At 42.7% G+C, this 26,525-nt stretch overlaps 1 protein-coding gene across 20 annotated transcripts in view; it reads right to left on the reverse strand.

Moving 5' to 3' along the window:
- The window catches only part of TTLL5 (tubulin tyrosine ligase like 5), a 233,887-nt gene that overhangs the window by 97,918 nt on the left and 109,444 nt on the right, over nucleotides 1-26,525 (reverse strand). For all 20 annotated transcript variants that reach the window (XR_014795749.1, XR_014795750.1, XM_084892422.1 and 17 more), the window contains one exon: nucleotides 17,179-17,333. Coding sequence is in view for 18 of the 20 variants with exons in the window: in XM_084892422.1 (XP_084748548.1) it covers nucleotides 17,179-17,333 (155 nt within the window). In the remaining 2 variants the exon portion in view is untranslated. The remainder of the gene's footprint in view (nucleotides 1-17,178; nucleotides 17,334-26,525) is intronic.

The following is a 26,525-nucleotide window of genomic DNA, read 5'->3' on the forward strand; positions in this document are numbered from 1 at the left end:
TCCACTTATATGAGGTACCTAGAGTAATCCAATTCAGAGACAGAAAGTGAAAAAGCAGTTACCAAGGGCTGGGAGAGAGAAAATGGGAGTTATTTTTTTAATAGATACAGTTTCAGTTTTGCAAGATGGAAAGAGTTCTAGTGATAATGAAAACAATGAACACTGGTGAGGTTGTACAATATGGGATATACTGAATGCTACTGAGCTATGTACTTAGATATTATTAAAAAGGCAAATTTTGTGAGGTGTTATTTTACCACAATTAACATAAAGCATTCTGATGATGGTGTATAACTCCTGGACGAGGTCATAAAAGACATTGTGGCTCCCGTCTTCTCCTGAGTCATTCACTCCTGGGGAAGCCAGCTGCCATCTCATGAGGACACACAGGCAGCCCTGGGGAGAAGTCTGTGTGGTGAGGAGCGGGCCTGCTGCCAACAGTCAGCATGAACTCATCGCCCACGTGAGGGTGAGCCATCAGGGAAGACGATCTTCCCGGCCCAGAGGAGCCTTCGTGTGCCTGCAGCCCGTTTGGCTGACATCTCCGCCGCAGCCTCGAGGGAGAGCCTGAGCCAGAACCCAGCGAGCTGCTCCTCAGTTCCTCACCCACAGAAACTGAGATAATGTTTACTGCTTTAAGCCACTAAGTCTCGAGATCCTTTGTTGTGCAGCACTAGATAACTCACGCAATTACTTAGATGACAAATTTTAGAAGGCAAAGAAAAATTAGCTTGCAAGCATTATCATATAAGAGTGGCCTGCTATCCTACCATAGCACACTGCAGGGCACATTATCCGGACGGGCTGCTGCTGGGCTACAATGCAGCTTGTCACAGAAGCCCAGAGACTCGCAACAGTCTGTGCTGAGAACACTCACAAGTGTGTCAAGTTTGTTCAGCATGCAAAATATATGTATGTATGTCTGTAAACATGCTACTACAGCTATGTCTGTCGGATGAATGCTAAGCTGACTGGATCTTGTGGCATGGCATTGAGCAGGGTATATTTGCAATATGCAAGAGGTGAAATGTAACATCCAACTGGTGCCAAATACAGAGTGTATGTTAGAATATAAAGACACTTTCCTTCATGAGCACAGGAGAGTCAGGGCGGTAAATAAATAACTACTCAAACAGCCATGTGGCCCAGTGAATATAAATACAGCAATTTAAGGGGCACTGTGAAATATTGCTCTAGTTCAGCGATTTTCAACCAGTGTGCCACAAGAATTTTTAAAACCTGCAGTACCTGAGAAGAGAGGCCAGGGTCACTGACCTTTTTTCTTTAGACCAAGCATGTCAAACTTGAATGCTTGCTTTAGACCAGGGGTCCTCAAACTTTTTAAAGTGGGGGCCAGATCACGGTCCCTCAGAGAGCTGGAGGGCCGGACTATATGAACTACTAATCCCTACTGTAACACCTCGGCTGCGCTCACTGCCCAAAAAACCTGGCGGGCCGGATCAGACTCCTCTGCAGGCCGCATGTGGCCCGCGGGCCGTAGTTTGAAGACCCCTGCTTTAGACTATCAAATAAAAAAAATGACAACAGCCAACACAATAGCCCTCTGGTGTGAATAGCCTGTCTTGATCCATAAATATATAGACCATATACCAGACTTGGCATCTTACTGGACACGCCAAATAATAAAGTTGCACCTGACTGGTTATTTCTAAGTACCAGAAATCTTTAGATACATAGTATAGGTACCTGATTATTATTTTTTTAAAAGTCACTTTGGGGCCCTGGCTGATGTGGCCTAGTTGGTTAGAGTGTTGTCCTGTACATCAAAAGGTTGAGAAGTTCAATTCCCAGTAAATTCCCAGTAGTGGCACATATGGAAGGCAACTGATAAATGTTTCTCACATCAATGTTTCTCTCTCTCTCTCTTCCCCTCCCTCCCCCCTCTCTCTCAAAACCAATTTTAAAAAATTCACTTTGGAGCAAAAAAGATAGGTAATTATTATTATTATTATTTTGGTAAATCAATCAAAATTATACCTATTTTATTTGTCAGATCAGCAAAAAAACATATTTTCTGGTGTGCACATAATTTTAGTAATTAGTTTCCATGTGCCATGACATGAAAAGGTTGAAAATCCCTGCTCTACTTTGATACTGATTCCACCAGGTCCACTGGATGGAGTTTATTGGGTTGTGTACTGAGCCTTTTAATTCCTTCCAGTGTGTTGGGCAAAATTCTAGTACGTGGAATTGTGCTGCACACATAGAAAGGTGACAACTGCTTCCATAGAAGGCATTTGACCAGCTTAGTGTTAAGGGGCCTTTCCGGAGGCAGCCAAGGCGTATAGCCTAGAGATAGCAAGCAGGCCGAGATGTGGCTTTTGACCTGATGCATCTAAATTTTTGTGGTGCCAACGATAGGCATTAGCTAAAGAGCTGCCCAGGAGAAATTCAGGTCTGTGATTACGAACCTAGATACTTAAATCCACCCGGCATACATTAAATTAGTGGATATTATGTGTCAGGAACTGCATGAAGGGACAGGAGTATAAAGATGTATATGTCTTGATTTCACAGGAGATGATAGCAGAAAGACATGAAGACCTAATTACAACAATATAAAAATACTATAGCTACAGACAAGTAGGCCACCTCTGGATGAGATGTGGTAGAAGGTGCAGAAAGGAGGGTTGAAATTAGGCTGAATCCAGAATGACAAAAAGAATCTGCCAGATCCGAATGGGGAAGTGAAAGACAGAGGAAACAGTAGGTATAAAGACTCAAAAATGTTAAAAAACGAACACAAAAAATGTTCCTGACTTCTCCAGTTGATGTTCATTAAAAGGCAGATGATGGGGTAAAATCCCCTTAGTATGTATGGCACATCCGGCACTGCAGCTTTCCCACCTCACCCTCAGCCCTCCCCCACTCGCACGCCATGCTTCCTCAGCTTCGCACTTCAGGCGGGCTCGTCCGGGCCTCCCTGCTTCACACACGTCTCTGCCATTTCCACCCGTCAAAAAACAACCCATCCTCTGCAAACCTTCGCTGGTCTTTCTCTCAGGGCTTTCCCTGAGGCTCCAGGTTACCTTTTACTGGCATGTTCTAACTGTGAGTGTTCTTCACAGTGACCATGCTTTACCCACTGGACCCACCATGAAGGCAGTGAGTTCACTGCTCTGGTCTTTGTCCACCCAGAGCCTGGCAACGTCCCAGCCACGCGATGTGTGCTGGAGAACAAATGCACAATTCAATTCGCACTCCTCGCTGGAGTGGTCCTACGTTCCACCCGCAGAAGGGAAAACAGAACAGATAAACCCACGAGGTGTTAGAGGAGTCGAAGCCCTGGGTTCCAGTCCTCACTTTATTACCAGGGAGACGTGAAAATTTGTACAACCCATTTAACTTCTCTGGGTCTCAAATTTTAACACCGGTGAAACAGGATATGGCTAGATTATGTGGACATGTTTACAACAGTTCCCAGGCACCATATAAAATTGCTCTTCTTATGTCACTTAATTTTCATTTGCTCCTTAGACTATCCCTAAGAAGTAGCCTCATTTAGAGATAAGAATAACAGGTTCAAAGAACTTACTTTAGGTGATATAGCTACAAAGTGGCAAAAAAAAATAAGGGATTAAAACTCATACTCTCAAACACCAAATTATACCAGTTAGATACTGAGATTCTAGATATTTTAAAAGAATTTGGCCCTCCTGGAGCCATATAATAGCACCCAAAATGGTAGTGCTTGTTTATCTGCTCTTCTCTGAGGAGAAGATGCCTTCAGGTGATGAGGACTGAGTGACAGGGACAAGCACCAAACTTCAGTCTTAAAAGGGGGAACAGTCTTACTGAATGGAAGATCTTAGCTCAAGAAAGAAAATTCAGGATGAGCCCTAACCGGTTTGGTTCAGTGACTAGAGCATCGGCCTGTGGCCTGAAGGGTCCTGGGTTTGATTTCGGTCAAGGGCACATGCCTGGGTTGTGGGCTCGATCCCCAGTGTGAGGTGTGCAGAAGGCAGTCAATCAATGATTCTCTCTCACAGTTGATGTCTCTCTCTCTCTCTCGCTCTCGCTCTCTCTCTTTCCCTCCTTCCCTTCCCTCCCTCCCTCCCTCCCTCCCTCCCTCCCTCCCTCCCTCCCTTCCTCTCTGAAATCAATAAAAATATATTTTAAAAAATCACCAATTTTAAAAAAAGAAAATGCAGGATGAGATGACATGGAAAGAAGAGACTGAAAGAACAGCCTGGAAGAAAAGTGAGGGTAAGACCGAAACTAGTTTGGCTCAGTGGATAGAGCATCGGTCTGCAGACTGAAAGGTCCTAGGTTCAATTCCGGTAAAGGGCATGTACATTGGTTGCAGGCACATCCCCAGTAGGGGGTATGCAGGAGGCAGCTGATCGATGTTCTCTCTCACTGATGTTTCTAGCTCTCTATCCCTCTCCCTTCCTCTCTGTAAAAAAATCAAAAAATATATTTTAAAAAAAGAAAAATGAGGGTAGGGAGAAGGAAACAGGAAGGGACCCTGAGCTGCCCTGAGAATGATGAAGGGGCCGGGTGCTGTTGATGGGTAGAGCTGTGGGAGGCAGGTGGCCAGGATAGCAATTCCAGCCTAAATTGGGAAATGAGATGGGACTACCTTGCTTCTCCAAGCACTGAGGGGGTTAAAAGAGAGAGCTCAGCCTGGGCTCGAGGGGAGAAGGGGGAGACTGGTAAGAAAAAGAATGACCCCATGGGTCTGAAAGGAAGAACCTGCAGACTGAAAGAGAGGTGATGACAGAGATTGCCTGGAATGGACCACTTAATGCTTTAAACCCGTGCCAAGCTGAGTAATGTGGGGCTGAATTTGTGATTTACCTCAGCTCTGGGAGAGATTAGCCTGTGTATCATCAGCAGCACAAACAAACATTACTGCTTCACAGTGGTAAGTATCATTAATACTGAAAAGACCTAACCGTGTAGAGTGCTTCAGACTTCACAAAAGCAGGTTTACGTATACGATCTCATTGAACTCCCATGACAATCTGGCACCATCACTTTCCACATGGCACAACTGGGCTGAAGTTCTGTCAAACGATCTGCCCCAAGTTAGGAAGTTCCAGGTGGACCTGGGACTGGCACCTTTGGTCTTCCCCTCCCTGGCCCAGGGTTCTTTCTGTAGGAATAAAATATAGTGCTTGCCTTTAATAGACTTCCAACTCAGGAGGGACAGAACAAAGACATAAAAGCTAATCACACAAGGAGCATATACTGTACTCCAAACGAGCAGAGCAGCCGGGAAGGTCTGAGGTGACAGCAGCCTGGACGGGGAAAGAGATCACTAAGCAGGAGTGCAAGGAGGCGGGAAAAGCTCAGAGAGGGTGCTTTGCCTACCCAGGTCCTCCCCCACAGCAGGGCACCTGAAAGTGCACCCATTCACCAAATATTTATTAACTGACACTGTGTCAAATGCTGAGGATTCAATAGTGAACAAGATCTGCAGTCAAGAAACTGACTCCCACACTGAACGTGTTCGGGTTGCATGCTGGGGGTCGTCACCTGTTCCTCTGAAAAAGAGAGGTGGTTTATTTTCAGAGCGATGCTCCAATCCATCGGAAAAATGTCGGAGCTCCAGTTTTTCCAAACCTTACGACTTTCCCAAAATAGAAGTGGACGCTGTTTGCCTCTCCTTGGGCAAGAGATCAGAAAGGGTCAGCGCTGAAAGGGGAGCAGGGAGCATTAAAGTGGCTATTTCATGACAGAGTCATAGTAAAAAAGCAAGAGGGTGTGTTTAGCAACTTACTCCACACCATTACGGTTACCCTGCCAGCATCCAAGCTCCATTGTGTATACTGTGCACATATAGTAAAGAAAAATGTGATATGGGAATACGGTGAGAGAGTCTGCAAAGTGCTGAAACAGCATACCTGGCAGCTGCTAAAACAAAACTTCAAAGATTTGGCTTCTTTGAAAAGCCATCAGGCAGCACCGCACCCACTCCCCCTGCTAGCCACAGCTTCCCTAGGAGCTAGTACACGTAACCACTTGTAACCACTTCCGCATGTTTGGCTCTGTTCCCCAGAGCTATAGCAGCTCTATATGCCAAGTCAGAACTGCCAGCCAAGCAGGTGGGGGCTGGGGGCTCGGTGAGTGTAGGGAAGCAAGACCTCTACCCCATACCTAGCCATGGCGTGTCTCAGAAAATTAAATGATGCTGGGATCTGCATATAAAGCCCCTTCCTTTCCGTCAACCCAACTCTGATTGGCTAGACCCTGCTAACACAGAAGCTCTGGGCTTTTGAGATTCCCAAGGCGCTAGAATATGCTCCTCCCATCACCACAAATTAGTTCAAGAACAGCATCTGTGGGAAATCTCTAGATCTAAACAAAGGAGGCTTGACATCTACAGATTGTCAAGAGGATAATCAAGATTATGCCTTTCTGAGAAACTCATTTCTTTGTATTTTGTAATCCACTGATCAAATTTGGGTCTGTATCACATCTTCTAGGTCAACCGTCTAGTTTGATGCTGCCAATATGGTAGCCATGAGCCCCATGTGGCTTTTGAGCATTTGAAATGTGGCTAGTATGACTAAAATTGAATTTTTTCATATTATTTAATTTCATTAAAATATCCACAATTACTTACATTTTGGACAGCACTGAACTAGTCATTTATTCACCGAACATTTCTTAAAAAGATATATTTTATAGTTTTGTTTTGTTTTTTTACAGAGAGGGAGGGAGAAGGACGGAGGGCTAGAAACATAGATGAGAGGGAAACATCTATCAGCTGCCTCCTGCACACCCCTTACGGAGGATGTGCCTGCAACCAAGGATGCCCTTGACTGGAATCAAACCTAGGACCCTTCAGTCCGCAGGCCGACACTCTATCCACTGAGCCAAACCAGTTAGGGCCACCAAACATTTCTTAAGCATTCTGCATTGGGAACTGGAGGGCTGTAAAGATGTGTTAGACTCAGGATTTGGCCTCAAAAAGCTTACAATCTAATACAGGAGGTAAGACAAATACACAAGCAACCGTAATATAACAGAAGGAGAAGTGGTAAGAGTCATGGGAGAGGTAAAGAGATAACAGCAGAACTTAGAATAGGGAGATGGCGGCCTGACATGCATTCCCCAAACTAACGACTCAGGTAGGGAATGGAATGCCAGTAAGTCTATCAAATGAAGGACTTTGAAAAAAGAGGAACTCCAACCCTGGGAAGTCACTGGTTTGATTCTCTGTCAGGGCACAGGCCAGAATTGTAGCCTGATCACCAGTGTGGGGCATGCAGGAGGCAGCTGATAAACGATTCTCCCTCGTCATTGATGTTTCTCTCTCTCTCCTTCTCCCTTCCTCTCTGAAATCAATATCCTATATAATAAAAGTGTAATATGCAAATCAACTGAACTACGGAAGAACTGGTCATTATGATGCACACTGACCAAAAGGGGGCAGATGCTCAATGCAGGAGCTGTCCCCTGGTGGTCAGTGCTCTTCCACAAGGGGAGCACCACTCAGCCTAAAGCCCAGATTGCCAGGCTCATGGCTGGTGAGTACTGCGGTGGTGGTTTTTCATCCGCTCGCACCCACCTTGGCCTGGTACTACCTGCTCACCTTCCACGGTCCTGCTCTCATTGGGGCCCGTCAGGGCCAGCAGCGCCTCCAATGCCACCCACTGCCAGTGCTGCGCTGCTGATGCCTGCCATGTTTTGCACTGCCTCCTGGTGGTCAGTGCACGTAATAGCAAGCGGTCAAACTCCCAGTTGAGGAGAGTTTGCATATTAGGCTTTTATTATATAGGATTTGTTCTTTATTTTTAAGTATCCATTTACCAAGACAGTAGGCCTTTTAGTTACATGAAATAAAAAGTCTCCTTTATAGTTAGGGCTGTGTTTTAACTAATATTTGTTTCCAATAGAAATGCTCTGCCTCAGCCAGGCTGATTCTCATTCACCATCCCTTGAAAATACCTAAACACCTTGTGCATTATCTTCCTGTTTCCCCATCTCCTTTCCTTCACCCGTCTGTAGACTATACATAAGCTAGGCCGCCACAAACCCTACCTAAAACCCTTCCTTGGAGGAGTCTTACCTTTCCACCCATTTTTAGTATTCTTTGTAAACTGTGAACTCCCCTGGACCCATACACCCCTTTTAATATTTAATAACTCACTTGATATTTCATGTGCAAAAAATAAGTAAACATACACAAGGCAGTGTTCTTTAGACTACCCTGCTGAGCTGTCAACTCAGTAGGAGTGCAGATCACGTCTCTCTGACCCTTTCATAGTTCCACACAGTGTCAAGCACAAATGTACAATTTATCTCTTAATTGGTTAAAATTCAGAGGAGAAATTGGTCACTCTGATGGGAGATCTTGCCTATCTAAGTCCCACCTATCCTTCCAGATCCATCTCACACACCTTTTTCGCCCCTGAAAGTCTTTGCTACTTCCTCCCATCAGAATGATCAATTTCTCCTCTGAATTTGGACCACTTATAGCATAATCCTCTCATTCAACAGTTAAGCACAGATTGTTTAACAATACTTCATTAGTAAGTTAAATGGCTGTGAAATTTCCTCCCTGATGATAGAGACCTTGTCTACCACCTTCGTCAGAGCTCAGCAAAGTGCCGTGCACTCGTAGGCTATTCAGTAAATGCCTGTTAACTTTTCGGGGATAACTTTGTTTTAGCAACTACCCAACGAAGCTGAACATTACTTATTACCAGTTTTACCTTTATTCTTTTTCAAACATTTCAATATGCTAAATACCTGATAAAAAAGTTTACAAAACTCTCCTTTTGGGGGCTTGTATTTCAAATGTGAGTATTGGGTTCAAGCAGCTAGCAAGACAGAGAGTCCAAATAACATAGTCAGAGCCTTTCATTTATTCCAAGTATGTCAAACTCGCAGCCCCAGCCACCAGTTTGACATGCTTGGTTTACTCAATGTTCCTGGTGCAACTCAGTTTCAGAAGAGCATAATTTGATTTCCTCTGGTCTTTAACTACATTTATGGTTTCTTTACCTGCTGTGCCAGGAATCCTACTCATCTAAATCCTTCTAAACTATAATCACATTACTGAGATGCACCCATATTTTATTTTCATCACAAAAAGACAGTAAAACTTATTTTGAAGAACAAGGCTAAACATGGTATTGATTATTGGCTTTGAAGCCAAATTCATACAAGTCTTAGCCTGATAATTCATGAAAGCCAAAAACATCCCTTTACTGCCTCTGAAGCATAAATATGCTCCAATTAGGACAAGAGCTCCAGTGTTCCTTATTGCGAACACCTGGGCCTACACCATACGATGCAACGTTCTGAATTCCTAAGCCCCTTCCCACCTCCAGCCTTATTCTCACCTCCCAAAGAACACTCGGCTTCATGGCCTTTAAAGTTTAGCTTCTCTTAGTAATCTTTAGGAGCATTTTAATAGTTTGTAATCAAAATGTTAACAAAGGGATACTTCGCAATAAAAATACCTGGAACCTCAGTACTGTGATTAGGCATCACTGCTATCCCTCTCTGACACTAACACTGCACGTGAGTGATGGCCAGTTGTAGCTAACTAAGTGGTGCAGCAATGCTCTATCCTAAGCAAGTCTAAGTTTATGCTTCTCTCTCTTCTGGAAAGGGAATTAAGAGTAATCAAAAAAACTTTACCAAAACCAGACCTTATTTCATTTCAGATGCTACAAGTCCATAGTTTTCTTTTATTAAAACAGATACTAGGCCCTGGCTGGTGTGGCTCAATTAGTTGAGCATCATCCCAGACACTGGAGGGTTGCTGGTCAGGGCATATGCCCACATTGTGGGCTTGATCCCCATTAGGGGGTGAGCAGGAAGCAGCCTGTTAATGTTTCTTTTCCTTTTAGTCTCTTAAATCCTAGAACTTATTTTTTTTTTTTTACATTGATTCCTCACTTGCACTTCCTCAGTAATATGCTAAGAGTCGTTTAGCAGAATGATGGGCAGAAGGTAGAATGGGATCTTTTACCAAAGGTTCAGGAAAGCCAGCTGGTCTTCCTTCTAAATTTGTTGAGTCAACATTAAGTAACTTTAAAGATGAATCATCAATGTTCCTCTACAGGAGTCAGAAAGAAAGATACAGTGTTTCTTCACCACGGATTCTTTCCAAACTCTTTCAAGGCTGGTAAACAAAGTTAACTTGGAAATACAGAAGATGATAGAAAAACCATGGGAGAATTAAACTGAATTATGAGTTAACTCTGATACAATTTTGCAATTCTAGAAAAGGAGTCTGAGTCGGCTTAGTACATGGATTTTTATCATTTCAGGTCTTTTAAAACCAAAATAATCGTCAATTGTGGATACATACAAAATTACAAAGTGAATAGTTGAATTAGGATCTTATCTCTAACAATGACTCTGTGTGTGTGTGTGTGTGTGTGTGTGTGTGTGTGTGTGTGTTTGTGTGTGTGTGTGAGAGAGAGAGAGAGAGAGAGAGAGAGAGAGAGAGAGAGAGAGAGAGAGAGAGAGAATACAAAGGAAAGGTAAGGTGGTTTATCCTTAATTCATTGGGGGAAGGAGGGAGGCAAACGAACTGGAAACTCCAACCCTGGCACACCACAAAACAAGCTGCATTTTACTTTGGCGTGCAGATAAGCAAAGATCCCTTTTTCTCACTCCTGAGCCTCGGCCCTGGTAGGGTGGCCAGCCAGCTGTCGTCGACACATTTCCCAAGCTTACCCACACTCCTGCAGTAGGCAGAAGCCCAGTCGTTCTGGCCTTGGTACACACGCCCATGGCACTCGGCTCTCGTGGAGAATGGGGACTGGAGAACCTGTCATGGAGCTTGAACTGACACAGAGCACAACCCCTGGGAGCTTGTGTGTCTGGCTGAGTGGGAAAGCAGCAGAGGAATTTCAGATAGAAGTGCAGGCCTTGGTCACCCGTGGCCGGGGAAACTTCTCACTCAGGGGGAAGGACTGGTGAGAGATAGGATTCAGGAGGAGGAGGGCCAGGTAAACTTTATTTTATGAGAAAAAATGAAGGATAAGGAGTGAATACTGCTTCTACAGAACTCTGAACACAAGTTGCTTTTTTTTTTTAGGGCCCCCCCTCCACCCCCAACAAGTGGTTTCTCTTTGTGATTGTGCTCTTTGGCTGGAGAACGTTGTTTATATAACAGGATAAAGTACAAAATTGTAAGTTCCAAACTCCTCCAGAGAAAAACTCTCCCAAAGCTCGACCCCCAGGATAGACGGAAAATATGAGAGTTTACTGGCTGGGACATCAAGCTACAATGGAAATTTCAACATTCAGAGAAGATAATGGAGAGCAAGGGCCTACTGAGCAGAAAGAAGTCATCTCTCAACAAAGGAGTCAAAGAAGAAGGAAGAATCTCCTGCTGGCCCCTCTGATGCCTTTCCTTCCACAGCTAGAGACCCACACCTCTGGAATCCGGCTCCAGGAGCACAAGCACGCGGGTGAGGGCCAGCTTCCTTCGAACCAGAATACTGGAAGAAGTGATGCAGCAATTGCATAGCCCAGGCAGGTCCCATTTCAACTAACTAACTTCCTCCCTCCCTTCCGTTTCTTCTTTTCTCTTTTCCCCCTGCCACGCTCCCCTTCTTCCTTTTGGGAATCTGTACTGAAACCATGCACTATACTGGCTACCTTCACAAACACAACTCGTCTTATAACTACTCAATGCCATAGACATTATTATTTGTATTTTAAGCAGATGGCTCAAAGAAGCTAAGTAACTTGCCCAAGGTCACATACAAGGCAAACCCAGATCTGTCTGACCCTAAAGTCCCTTCTCTTTTCACTACGCCATGCCATCTTCCTAAGGGGATTGATGGCCTCCTTTCCTATAAGGGACTATTTCTGAATAATTCCCTTCAATGGAGGCAGAGGTGGAAGCAAAACTTTACCATTTTGGCCACTGAATATTTTTGTTGCTCTTTCTGGAAACCATACATTATTCTTCCCTCTTCTTTTTTTTTTTTTTTTTTTTTTTTATTGTGGTAAAAAAAAGAAAAACTTTAAATTTACCATCTGAACCATTTTATTCTTATTTATTCCTAACCAACTGTACATTTCTTACAGTTGAGTAGTGTTAAGTATAGTTCCACTGATGTGCAATGGATCTCTAGAAATTTTTCATGTTGCAAGATTCAAACTCAGTAGCCATTAAACACGAATTTCTTCTCCTCTCTTCCCCTAGCCCTTGGCAACCACCTTTTTACTTTCTGTTGCTATGACTTTGATTACTTTACATAATTCATGTGAGTGGAATCATATAGTATTTGTCACTGGCTTATTTCACTTAATATACTGTCCTTGAGGTTCATCCATTGTAGCATGTGACAGGATTGAATCCTTATATATTCTTCTAGGTACTCTTTCTTCTAACTGTCTGTGCCATAAAATTGAAATCTTTGATACGTCTCCCAACACTGCTAATTGTTCCACATGTATGAGGCTCCTTTTCCCCACCAGTGATCGAATATCATGTCTTCTCTTTTATTTTTTATTTTTGTTAATCCTTACCTGAAGATATTTTTCCAGTTATTTTTAGAGAGAGTGGAAGGGAGGAGGAGAAACAGAAAGAAACATTGACATAACAGAGACACCTCAATTGGGTTATTTCCCTCACTCGCCTCGACCGGGATGTGCCCTGACCAGGGATCAAGCCTGCAACTGAGGTACATGCCTGGACTGGAATCGAATCCAGGATGCTTCCTTCAGTCCAAGGGCCAATACTTTATCCACTGAACCAAACCAGCTAGGGCCAAGTCTTATTTTTTGGACCTCACCCAGCAATCAACATTCTGTAGAAAACATGGAAGATATATCCTGGATAGTAAACTGAGAGATCTGAAACTACCGTGTTTTATTTATCACTACTTCCCGGCAACTAACGTAATGCCTGACATATAGAAAATGAAGAGAATATGTTTTTTAAAGAAAATAAACTCAATTATTTTTTAGGACTGATTGAAAATGAAAAGATGGGAAGTAGGAAATGTGAATCTCCAGCAGCATTTATAAGAAATAATCTAAGGGGAGGGAGAAAAGTATTAGCTAAACTAGAATCAAAACTTTGAAAAACTTCTCCTTGAAAATTATGTAAAACAGGGTACTAGGTTCTTTATAATTTATTACTGAGGAGAAAGGGGGCAGAGGACAGTGACTATGTTCTGAATAATTATGGCCCAAATTTTCAAGCTTTGGTGCTTCATCGTGCCCATTCCCAAGGACGGAACGTAAAGTGCCGCTGCACACCTGCTCCCTGGAGAGGGGCTGGCCAGGCCAAGCAGCACATGCCCACACGCCTTGCCCTGTCACCGCAAGGAGGAACAAACTCACGAGTGAGCTTTCGACCTCCCCCACCTTTAATATCGAGGAACAGACAAATTCTCAGGTTGCGTGTTTGAAAAAGCCAGAGGTGGATAAAAATAATCCAATGACAAATGCTGGAAAAACATACAAAGGGGCAGAAGCCAGACATTCGTGGGATTCCCTGACAGCTCGATCTACAAGGAAGGGCTGGGCTGGAAAAAAACAGGGCCTCAGGTTCCTGCCAAGCTGTCTGAGGCCCCATCCTTCCCAAACCATTCCAAGCAGCAGCCAAGATTTGACAGTAACCCTTCTTGGTCTCACAGAGAAAGATGCACTGTACAACCACCGAGTGCTCCTCACCGAGAAGTGCTCCTCCCTACGAGGCTGGAAATAATGAGAAGACACCGCTGCATATCGACTTTCAGCTCCCAATAGCTCCCCACGTGCCCGGAAAATGGACCCTTAAAAGGCAGCTGAAAAATCCTACCCATCTCATTGGCTAAATAAAAGCTTATTAAATACCCAGGTATCAGCACTCAGAAACCGAAGGGGTCCCTTTAAGAAAAAAGAGGTCACGACCACTAGTACCTGCATCCCGGAGGCCCTATTGTATAATTCTAAATTGGCCCTGCTCGGAGGCACACCTCAGGCTTCTAAACATGTGACTGGATTTGGCCCTGACTACTTTCTCTTCTGGAGAGTGGCCTGCAATTAATCTCACTTATTACCTCTGAAAAGTAACAACAGAGGAATGGCTGGCCAAGTCCAACTCCAGAGTGTCTAGGGAACTGCGAGCTACATGGCCAGGCCTCAGACTGTCTGGGCAAGTCATGGGCTCTCTGCCTTCCTCCCCACAACAAAGCTTGAACAGGGACTCCAGACAGACCAAAGGAACCGAGGGATTTGAGGAGCTGGGCTGAGCTCACGCTGACCCAATGGGAGACGACAGCCCTGAGGCTACGTTTGGGATGGTTTCAGAAAGCGGGGGAAGAACAAGGTTGTCTGGTGAAAACTTGTGTGATCCATAAAATTGAGAACAATAGCAACACCACAGGGAAATGAAAAATAACACTATTTGCAGAGTTCTCGTGAGTCACCAGTTTTCATTCCTGTGGCTACCAAGTCACTGAATCCTGATGAAAAGTACAGCCAGCAAAAGATTCTCTTTACATAGGGTTACTGTTTGCAGGACAGCCCCCAGTTCAGTGAATTATCAGAGTTTATCAGCGCTGGAATCCGCTGTTGCTATTGTAGAAGAACAAGTAAGAGTGCCTCTTACTTTCTTAGCACCCACTTCTAGGGAGATCAAAGTGCTTTAAGGGCAATCTAAAAGCTCCCGAAACAGGCCAGTTTATATGTAAGTGTGTTTACCTAAAGAAAACATTAAGCGAATAGTATAGGGTCACTTAAGTGTTAAAACCAGTAATAGAACTCACATCTCTAAGCTACTAATTCCATATTCATGAAACTTGGTCACTCTTACTATCAAGGGAGGAACAACAGGAGGCTAAATAATTACAAATCAGTGACTTACCAAGCAAAATTAGAAATCGGGGCATGGTATGAAGAATGCCCGCTATAGCCCACTTCACAGCCAGGTCTGGAAGGATCTCTGAGCATCCTCTTAGGGCTGTTTTAGGGTGGGTACCTCTGGGAATTCCCTGGAGCCAGAACTCCCAACCTAGCCTCCAGGCTGTCCTGGCAACCCTCTGGGAGCAGAGGAAGATCTCCAGGGCTACCCTGGACAGGAGTGGGAGCTAAAAACTGGCTCTTAAGCTTGAAGACCAGGTGAAGAGAGGACTGTTGTAGGTACAACTAACCCAACAAGGAAGGGGACTTTGTGAGGGTTGCTTTCTGGCACCAGTGGCTTTTGCTGATCGTACGATGTGACATTCTGCCACAGCCCAGGAGCAGTCAGGCTGGGCAAAGGCCGTACACAGTGCTGGCCTCTAAATCCTGCCTCTGACCCTGACAGAGTCCTTTTCGTTCAGTCTCTGCATTAACAGGTGCTACACCAAGAGAAGGCTCTCCTTCTTATTTTAAAAATTCTGCCAAAACCGGTTTGGCTCAGTGGATAGAGCATCAGCCTGCGGACTGAAAGGTCCCAGGTTTGATTCTGGTCAAGGGCATGTACCTTGGTTGTGGGCACATCCCCAGTGGGGGGTGTGTATGAGGCAGCTGATCGATGATTCTCTCTCATCGATGTTTCTAACTCTGTATCCCTCTCTCTTCCTCTCTGTAAAAAAATCAATATAATATATTAAAAATTAAAAAAAAGTTTTTTCTCATTCCATTTGTAACTAGTACTCAAACTCTATTTCTCCAAAATGTGTAGTTCTGACATTTTGTTTATGCAAAACGGCTGCAGCCTTATCCTATAGATAATATATCTGAGATTGCAGTGCAAATATTTTCCATAGAAATAAGGCTCTGACTGTAAAATGGAAATGGAATATTTGGAAATATTTTATATGGAAAATAAAGCTCTATGGTATAAACAGAATTTCTTTTTTACAACCTATGTTTTCAGAATTGTTTACCACTGTAAATCACCAAATGACAGACTCCGCCTGGGAAGAGAACTGTGTGGGAGGGTGCCCGGCTTGAAGTCTTGCTGTTCAGTCTTTAACTCTCTGTAATTCTCAATTGAGAAGATTCTTTTCACTCTGACCATTGTGATTACTAGTATAAAATACACTGGACCAGAACATGATGTAATGTGTTTATACTTATGTTGTTTCCTGGACAGAACCTGTTTCCAAAATTAGTTCCTTAAGAAGCAGTTCTAACACCAACATACTTTAACAACAATTAGGTATTTCTGCCAGGCCCAAGTTTTTGGTCTCCCCTCGTTTGTGGCAAGGCAGCATTAAAGAGAAGGCTGGCTGGCCCAGCTGGCTCAATGGTGAAGCACTGACCTATGAACCAGGTCACAGTTCGATTCCCAGTGAGGGCACATGCCTGGGTTGTGGGCTCGATCCCTAGTAGGGGGTGTGCAGGAGGCAGCCAATCAATGATCCTCTCATCATTGATGTTTGTAACTCTTCCTTCTCTGAAATCATAACTCATGGACAGATGAAATCAGACCCTTATTTAATAGCCACTAAAGCAAGATGTACTGGGGGACTTAAAATATGGATTGAGGCTAGAATTCAAGACAGTGATTTCTTTTTTAATTCAGAAGTTGCTTTATGGCCAGAACCTATCTGGATTTTATCCTCCGCTACTTCTCTCAACTATATAAAGAAAATCTCCTTCCTACTTCCCAAATAAACATTGACCAGGAGGCTGTTTTGAGTTTAATTTATAGAACCTAGATGAAAAGAATGTCCTTCAGAAGAAAAAAGTCCAAAGCCACTGAAATACAATGGTTTACAAGGTATAAAAAAGGTTTGATACCTAGAAATGAAGGAGAGGAAGAGAGAATGTCAAAAGTATTACATGATTTGAGTTATATGTGGAATCTAATGAAGAAAATAAATTGATGAGCAAAACAGATTCAGAGACACTGAAACATGCAACACACTGACTTATTTCAGAAGCTGCGGGGGAGGGCATAACAGGAAGAGATTAAACAAAGAACTTATATATGCATAGCCCATGGGCAAACAATAGTGCAGGGAAGACCTGGGGAGGGAGTAGGGCAAGGATTAAACACAATATAAATTCCTGCTCTTTCACCAGGAGTGAATTTATGGAACTGTATCAGGTATTTCCTTTTCATTTGCTTTGCTCACAAACTGTCCAATAAGTGAAATGAGGCCCTATGTTCAAGTGCCGTAGGACTGGGACAGGTGGGGAAAGGCCCTTTTACCAGTGTCTCTCCAGGGAGCTCAGGTGAAACTGGCTTGCTCATAACCCAGGCTATCCCCGTGCCACCCAAATGTTAGCTCTGTGGTTCTCACGTACCTGCTTCCAGGAGGGGTGGGGTGGCTCTCAGGAGCTTGGGGGTCTGACTGAATTGACCATGTTGGGCCACTAGGACTGATGACAGGCCGAAGGGTGGGGGGAGTTGAAGCACTGCTTCTGTTTATGACACCGCTTGTCAAATTCAGGTTTGATACCTAGAAATGAAGTGAGGGAAATAATCTGATTTTACAGGGTTTTAGAAAAGTTTCATTAAAAACACATGGGAAGAATTGAGTCAAAGGCAGGAGATGCTGACTCAATGAAGCTGAAGCTGCTGTGACAAAGGTCCCATCAAAGCTGGCTTCTGCACACATCCCAGAGCAGAAGCGAGGGTGGCTAGTGTCAATGTAAGCATTACTCAGTGATTAGAGCATTGGCCTGTGCACCAGAGGGTCATGGGTTCCATTCCTGGTCAAGGGCACTTACCTGGTTTGCAGGTCCAATCTCCTGCCCCCTGTTGGGGCGAGTGTAGAAGGCAACCAATTGATGTGCCTCTGTCACATCTATGTTTCTCTCTCTCCTCCCTCCTCCTTTCCACTCTAAAAAAAATTTTTTTTTAAAAAAAATCAATGGATGACTCTAGATGGTGGGCACACGTTGCAATATACAGATCTTGTAACATAGAAAACCACACATGAAACCTACAGGTTCATGTTGACAAATGTCACACCAAACAATTAAATAAAGTAAAAAGAAGAGAAAAAAAAATCAATAGAACAAAATATCCTCACTGCTTGGGTGAGAATTTAAAAGAGAAAAAAAGAACCCCCAAAATCCTGATTAAATAAGCTCAGGGTTGAAGTTAAAAAAAAAATTTAATTAACAAGTGTTTATTTTGCTGCTACCATGTGCAAAGCACTATACTGTCCTAGTTGCTGTAAAAATCAAAGGTAAATAATAGAAACAGCAAGAATTTATTAAGTATTTACTCTGTGACAGGTCAGGTTCTAAGAAATTAGGCAAACTACGTAGCCTTTCTGGGTCTTGTTTCCTCATTTGTAAGTTCTAAATGCTCAATAGAGTTTAGTTATAAATAATACTTATTATTATAAAATACAAAGAATTCATTGCTTTAGAAAGAAGAGAAGATGCACAGTCACTAGCAAAATAGACACTGACTTCAAAAATAATTTACGAAGAAGAAAACTTATTAGCTAATTAAACATTTAAAACTAGTCATTTCCCCTGGAAATCAAAAGTTGCAAATTATATTACCTCTTCTGTGTGTTATAGTAATAATAAAAAACACAACATCTAATAATGGCAAGGAGTGATATTATACAGGTACCTATGCTATTTATGTGACTATACACTGGTATAATCTTTCTAGAAATAAATATGACAATATATTATTAAAAATATTATTACAATGTTTGTACACTTTGATGCTACAATCTAACTTCTGAGAACTATGCTCAAAACAACCACATATGATCAATGACAGTGAATGTTATAATAGCAGTTACTGTTTAATGTACCAGCTCTGTATGCATCTCATTTCAATTGCCATAATTCTGTTATAAGTACTATTATCATCTCCATTTTACAAAGAAGGAAACTGAGGCCTAGGATAGCACTGAAGCCTAGAGAAAAATGGCAGAACTGGGATGTTACCATGATCTTTGGAACTTCGATGCCTGTATTCTCATACTGTACTGTACTGTGAACAGATTTTGAAAACAAGCACTGATTTTAATATTGTAAAAGGAGAAGATCTAAATGGCTAACAGTATTTTACATATATTTTGCCCTAGCAAAATAAGGAAATATTCTGTATCAGAAGTTTTTTGAAAAATATTCAAAAATATAGGAACATGCTCATTTTTTTTTTTACAATATGAAACTGTATAGAGAGCAGATTCAAAGTTCTTAAACATACACATGCACAGATATACCCTCATAAAGGACCAGAAATAAAAATCCAATTCGTAAATACATCTATTTCTGAATGGTGACTTATTTTCTTCCTTATACTTACCTATATTTTCCAAGTTTCCTATACTGGCCAGGTGATTACTGTTAGTACCCCAAAGAAAACTTTTAAGTCATTATGAGAAATACAGAGGATAGTTTGAGAAGCATTTCAGAATGAGATCTACAGGGTATGATGAAAAGAGAGGGGACACAGTTGAGCATGACACACTATGGAACAGTGACAAGAGGAGAAGTATATTTAAAAAAAGTGTTTTTCTATAAGATGTCCAAAGAAGCAAATAATTTTGACATCTTATATAATAAAAGCGCAGACCAGTCACTATGACACACACTGACCACCAGGGGGCAGACGCTCTGACTGGTAGGTTAGCTTGCGCTGGGGTTCAATTCATGCTTCGATGTCTATGGATCTATTTTGTTCATCGGTTTATTTTGTTCATTAGGTTTTAACCACTATTACTCCCACGGCCTGGGGCCACTGAACCTAGAATTTAAAATTTCACCTGTGGACGAGCAACATCTGCATTACCTGTTAGCTTGCTAAAAATGCAGACTCAGTCCAGCCTCTGCCCCAGTGAATAAAAAACTGCATTTGACAAGATCCACGCATAATTCACATGCATCTAAATGTTTGAGAAGTACTTATTGGGGGAAGAGGGAATGCTAGAAAAGAAAGGAGAAAACAGGAAAGAGGAACCACTTAATAGTTCTCCACCATAAAGCTCAGGGGATCTTCCAAAAGCCGAAGGAAATGCCCTGATGGGGTAAAGAGCAAGACAGAAAACAATCAAGGGGAAGGAGAAAATAATTCTATGAGGGATGTTAAGGTTTTACTATTTCTCAACGTTGCTTGTATGCACAAACATTAATATGAGTAACTGTTTAGTATGCCAAAGATACAAAAGTGGGTAAGATAATTTAGAACAAACTTCAAAATATTTCAAGTCTGTCTGGTCAGTTGGCTTAGCTGGTTGGAGCGTCATCCCATACACCAAAAAGCTGCAGGTTCAATTCCTGGTCAGGCACATACCTAGGTTGCAGGTTTAATTCTAGGTCAGGGAGCCTATGGGGAGGCAACCGATTGATGTTTCTCTCTCACATCGATGTTTTCTCTCTCTCTCTCTCTCTCTCTCTCTCTCTCTCTCTCTCTCTCTCTCTCTCTCTCTTTAAAAGTCAATTAAACATATCTTTGGGTGAGGATTAAAAAATAAACAAATAAATAAATAAAGTCCAAGGTTACTTGTTATGCTGACATGAGAAACAGTGGTAATTAAAAATAAACCAAAACATGTAAGCCTAAAAGCACTCAGCTTGTTAAGTATTCTTCCACCCCTGCCTTTCTGTAGCTGGGTAGCTGAGTGAATGACGGCCTGTGGCAAAGTCCAGCGACGGGATGCCACCTTGACCCAATGCTCAAGCAGGTGTTCCACCCCTTGCTGTCCTCCTCTGCTTCCTCCGCTGCTCCCACTGCCCCGGAGCGGCTCACCCACAGGTTCTACTCTTGTTCCTTTCTCCATGTCAATTTCCTCAGTGACCTCAGTGCATTTTTTTCTTTTAGGACCAAAACACTGTTTATCTTAGAGCCGGCCTTCCGAATAAGGCAGGTGAGCAAATATCTGAATGTGTGGGGCAGGGACACATTGCACACATTCCATCTAGACAGGTGTTTAAATTATAGCGGGAATAAATACAGGTGATGGATTGAGAAGAGGATAGGAGAAACAGAGAGGGAGCCAATTTCCGGCGGCTGGCCCGCCCAAGTGTTATTGCTTGTTACTGCTGTTTGCTAAAAGTAGTGCTGTTGCCAGTGCTATAATTAAAATATGATGGTACTGCCCTGATGACTTCCCAGAATATGCCACCACCCACCCAGATGCATAACCTTTTGGTATCTAAAGAGGACCAGGGCCAGGCCTAACCTAGATCACTGTTGCTCTAGTGGGCATGCTCTAGAAATGCTGGGGACCTAAGTGATCAAAACAGTCCAAACCTCAGGTAATTTGATAAATATTAGCTGCACTGCCTATTAGGGGCAAGGCCTTGGGTAAACCTTAGGGGTATATAAAGATTAAACTGTGGCCCCTGCTCCAAAGCCACAGAAGAATTTGTGTTCCCCCAAACAAACAGCAACATATAAGGCCTCCAGAATATAAGCGCCATAACAAAAGTGCTAAGGAAATTCAAAGGAGGCACCAGAGCTGGGCCTGAAAGCATCCTTTGGGAGGGAGTAGGAGATGCTGGGGGAGGGAGTGGGGACAGTAGTTCCTAGCTGGCAAGAAAATTCATAAGTAACGCAAAGACAAATAAGCTGGAAGATTGTCAGAAACAAAAAGCAGTCTACTAGTAATTTGGCAAAAGCCTAGAGCAGAAGAGAGGATGAACAGACAAACAGCTTGGGGAGGTCTTTGCATATCACACTAAAGATCCTGTTCTTTAGCTATTAGACAACAGTAAGCTTGCTCACAGGTTCTGAGAATAGTGCTGTACCAGAATTGTGGGCAGGCAGGTAGGTCTGGGATGTTTTTTGTGCAGTGGGTTGAAAGGGGCTATTAAGAAAAGTTCAGATCAGCTGAGAATCACAAGTCTGGCGAGAGGTAATATGTCCTGGGATGCAGGACATATTACTGCTGGTCTCCCCTAGTTTCCCTCCTGGGCTAAGGCAGTGTGCTGGGGCTTGGAGCTGGAGAACAGCGTTTGTAATATGATAAATTCACTCGAGTTCATGTGTTCTCTGTTCACGTTTTCTTTTTGGATCAGCCCTCTTTTGGGTTACATTTCCCCATGCAGCGGGTGAAGGAAGAAGGTGCTGCCTGCCCCTTAAGAAGAGAGGTCAGAGTGGGACTCTGAAGCCAGCTTAGTTGTAGGGCCCTCTGAGAGAATGCACGTTTCCTTCGCTGTGTCTTTCCATACTTGTCTCCAACGATGAAATGGTTTTGAGGATTAAGATTAGGGAAAGGTCTGCGGAAAGGCACCCCAGGAGGACGACTAGATGGCTCCAGTCCTTTAGTCTGGGTCTGAGGCCTGGTGGGCAAAAGAAGGCATTGCATCATATGTCTAAGTCACCAAAAAGCTTGGGATTCCACTCCGGAGTTTAGAACCAAAAATCTGACAGTAATTAAAGAAGGCTTCCACTTGAAGGATCCCCTCTGCATCTTCTCCTCAACCTCGAGATGGTGACTATGGAATCCTGGATTCCAGCCACAGTTCTCTGAATCTGTGTTTAATGACTGTGTGTGCAGTAATGTCCAGCTTCCCCATTAAACCTCAAAAGATGGTAAGGCTTTAGTAGATACTTGAAAAAAAAGAAACACAGGCTAATGAAAAAAGTGGGAAGCTGGTTTCCAGTGTGAGCCCTTGAGTCCTCACCAGCTCAACTGTTAGCCAGCATCTGCCTCTATGCACCCAGGTGCTATCAGTCCCTTAAGGACAAGACTCCACTCACAGCAAACGACAGAATGCCACATTTCTTTAAAAGTGGTTTGTTCATAAATGTAGTGACAAAAACCCTCCTCTAACTGGGCCTGCAGATTTTCACGTGACTTTACCTTTCTTGACACAGAAGCAATGTTTATCACTGTTACTTGAGGAAAACATATCTACAGCTTTGCCAAGAGAGGCGGGAATTACCCTCAACCTGGAAACTGGAAAATCAGAAACTTATTTGGTGTTTTAATCATTGGCCCTAGGAAAGCCCTTTCACCTACTTCAGTACAGTAGGATCCTGAAACCTTGTTGCCGCCACCCTGCTCTTTACTCCCCAATGTTAACTTTGTTTTTCATAAAAGAGCTCCCTCAGCTGTAAAGGATCCTTGTCATTAAAAATGCTTCAAGAGCACAGTGGCAGAGCTGTAAGAGCTTCATGCCATGTTTTGTATTGTATTATAATTGCAGGTTTATCTGTCTATCTCACCCCACAAATTACATGCTCCTTTAGGAAAGGGACTGTACCCCCAGAGTTTAGTTCAGCCAGGAGGGATAAAGCATTTATACAATATATTAAAGGCAGTAGATCTCATCTACTCCCAAACACACACACACACACACACACACACACACACACACACACTCACTCTCATTCTCTCTCTTTCTCTCTCTCTCACCCTGTGTCCAACTAGAAGGCTAGCAAGGAAATGAAAGGCTCCAAATGAACTCTTTTTGCATAGAGGGAGGGACTGCTTAGGAATTAGGGGAAATAAAATAATCAGTGACTACAGTGAGAGATAAGTGTTGCTCTTGCTAGTAACCTGCATAATTTGAGAGACGATATCTGCCTGGTGTGAAGCCTTTGGAAGGTACTCAATTGGCATAATGATAGCTTTGACATACAGATTTTGTTCCTTGTCTATACCATGTGTATACTATATTTGTCTCTCCTTAGAAATTCAACATTAAAATTTGAATTAATAATAGCTTTAATAATAGCTTTACACATAAGCAAATTGGTGGCATCACATTCTCAATGCAGCTTACAATATTGGCATAGCTCAATTTCCTCATTCTAAGATAGTCAATAAAAATCTTAGATAATTCTTGTCTGATGAGGCCCAGAGATGGGGTTTTAAAAGATTATTTCACTAATTCAACAAATATTTATCAGACACCGACTCTGTGAGTGGCATTCTTTTGAGCACTTAGGATAGAACAATGAAAAAAAAAATACTCACCTTCACAGAGATTATAGCCTGGTGGGGAACATAAAACTAAATATATAAAATGTGTGAAGCAAGGATGACTACAAATTTGGAACAATCATTTTGGGCCAAATCATTAATATTAATAGCCATATCTGACCTAACAGTTTTGAGAGACACTGGGTTTATTGGGCATCAATAGAAACCTAGTTGGGAGAGTTTCTATAAACCATTTGAAATTAACACAAATTTCTAAGTTTGAGTGTACATGTTTTTCAGGAGAAAGAATACAGTTTTTATTCAATTCTCAAAGGGATCTCTGACTCCAGAAAGGTTAAGAAGCATTTGGACCGACATGAATATGAATTTGTCTAAATCTGAATTCATGCTGTCCTCTCTGCAGGCTCAAGCACTGACATGGCTACAACTCTGGGCAATGTCACAGGAACCACAGGCTCTCAGTGCTAAGCTCAGTCATTTTAGTCTGATGAGAGGTTAGCGTCCTTATTCAAACAGGAAGAGACAGAAACGCACAAAGGGAAAGAGCAGGGAATCAGACAGACCTGGATTAGAGTCTGGTTCAGTCACTTTCCATTTGTGTGACCATAGCTGTCACTTACTCTCTAAGTTTCTATTTTCTTCGTCTGTAAAAAAAAATATGTACCTCATACGGTTAAAGAGAGAATACTTACGAAGTGCTTGGCACAATGGCTATAACAAAAGTAGACATTCAACTAATGTCAACTGTTTTTTTATGAAGGGCAGATATGGTCTCATCAATTTTTAAAATGGAGAGCAATCATTTGAAGAAATATAAAAATGCAGAAAAATTATTTTCAATTCTATTCAATTGAGCTTGCATATGAGAAGTGCCTACCAAGTTCAAGGTGCTGTGCTAGGAGAAGGTTAGAAAGAATTGCCATCATATAGCTTATAACTCTACAGCAGTGGTTCTCAACCTTTCTAATGCCGCGACCCTTTAATACAGTTCCTCATGTTGCGGTGACCGCCAACCATAAAATCATTTTCGTTGGTACTTCATAACTAATTTTGCTACTGTTAACGAATCGTAATATAAATATCTGTATTTTCCAATCGTCTTAGGTGACCCTGCTAGCGGTTCTCAACCTGTGGGTCATGACAAAGATGATTTTATGGTTGGCGGTCACCACAACATGAGGAACTGTATTAAAAGGTCGCGGCATTAGAAAGGTTGAGAACCACTGCTCTACATGAAGGAAGAGATGCAAAAGTATAATAGATTTGTTCGAGAGAGTGATGAATGAAGGGCTAAAGGAGCATAGAGAACAGACAGAAGACTTCTAGCTGGGGTAGCAGGGCCTTCTTCAAGATTCACTTTTTTATTTTATTTCTAAAAATACATCTGATTTCATGGAGAGGAAAGGAGAGAGAAAGAAGGAATGATGAGTGAGAATCATTGATCAGCTGCCTCCCACATGCCCCATACTGGGGTATTAGCCTGCAACCTAGGCATGTGCCCTGACCAAGAACTGAACCATGACTTCCAGGTTCATAGGTCCATGCTCAACCACTGAGCCACACCAGCTGGGCAAGATTCGATTATTTATTTTTTTAAATGTATTAAGTGCTTCTAATCCGGGTGGGGGGGAAATTGGTGAAAAAATGGACATGGTCCCCCTACTCAGTCCTGTAAAATCAACACATTCATTGAGTACCATCACTGAGTCGGGTTCTGAGGCAGCAAAGGAGACTGCCTTGAAAGAGCTGGCTGACTATTAAGGGAGACAGCTATCTGGACATACACAGTGGGCAGAGTGAAATGGCATTCATACGAGTGAAGTGGCATCTATGCTGAGCCCGAACGGATGTCTTAGGTGACGGGGGAACATTTCCCTTGAGAAGATAGCACATAGTGAGGCCCAGAGATGAACAGAAATTCTGGCTGAGCTTCACAAAAGAATGTGATGGGAGAGACACAGACTGGAGGAGTAGCCTGGAGCCCGATTCTAAATTAAGGCTTTGAATAACATTTAATAGCTTGGGCTTCACATTGTAGATCACAGGAAGCCCCTTGAGATTCTTGCGCAGAGGAGTACTATTATCAGACTTGTGATTCAGAAAGACGCCTTTAGAGCAAAGACAGGGTGACTGAGAGGGAGGCTGGCTGGGAGGCTGTTTAGGAGGTAATTGCAGCTGTCCAGTTGAGAGATAATTAAGGCCTTAAACAGGACTGTAGATATAAAAGTGAAACAGAGAGGATAAATATCAGAGACATTCTAAAGTCAGAATCAACAAAAGATGGCAACTTGCCTGGACGTTTAAAGAGAATAAGGAAGCAAAGAGAGACAATGATAAATCAAAAGCTCCTTACCTAAATTCCTAGAGAAACTGCAATGTCAATTAACATCGAGAGGGGAAAAGGGACAAGGGTAGGTTTTAGATATATTATTATTTTAATATTTTAAGAATATGTTGAATATTTTAACACTGGCAATACAGTTAAGTGGAAGAGTCTAGCAGGCAGCTAGAAATTTAGACCTTGCACTCAGCAAAGAGGTTCACACTAAAAGATACATATTTGGGAGAAATGCACAGAACAGTACCAGGTGGAGCTATGAGAAGATACACTTCAGAGAGAAGAAACAGTTCTGCTGTGCCTGGAACCAAGAGACATCTGGAGGATGCAGTGAAGGGCAGAGAGAGGTGGATGCCCAGGCATCACCAACCTCTTCCATCAGAGACTCTGCTGTTGACCCAGAGATTCCCCAGTGCCGTTCTCATAACTGAGGTCCATATACC

The sequence above is a fragment of the Pipistrellus hanaki genome (genome assembly GCF_964339955.1).
Source record: "Pipistrellus hanaki genome assembly, chromosome: 1".
NCBI lineage: Eukaryota > Metazoa > Chordata > Mammalia > Chiroptera > Vespertilionidae > Pipistrellus > Pipistrellus hanaki.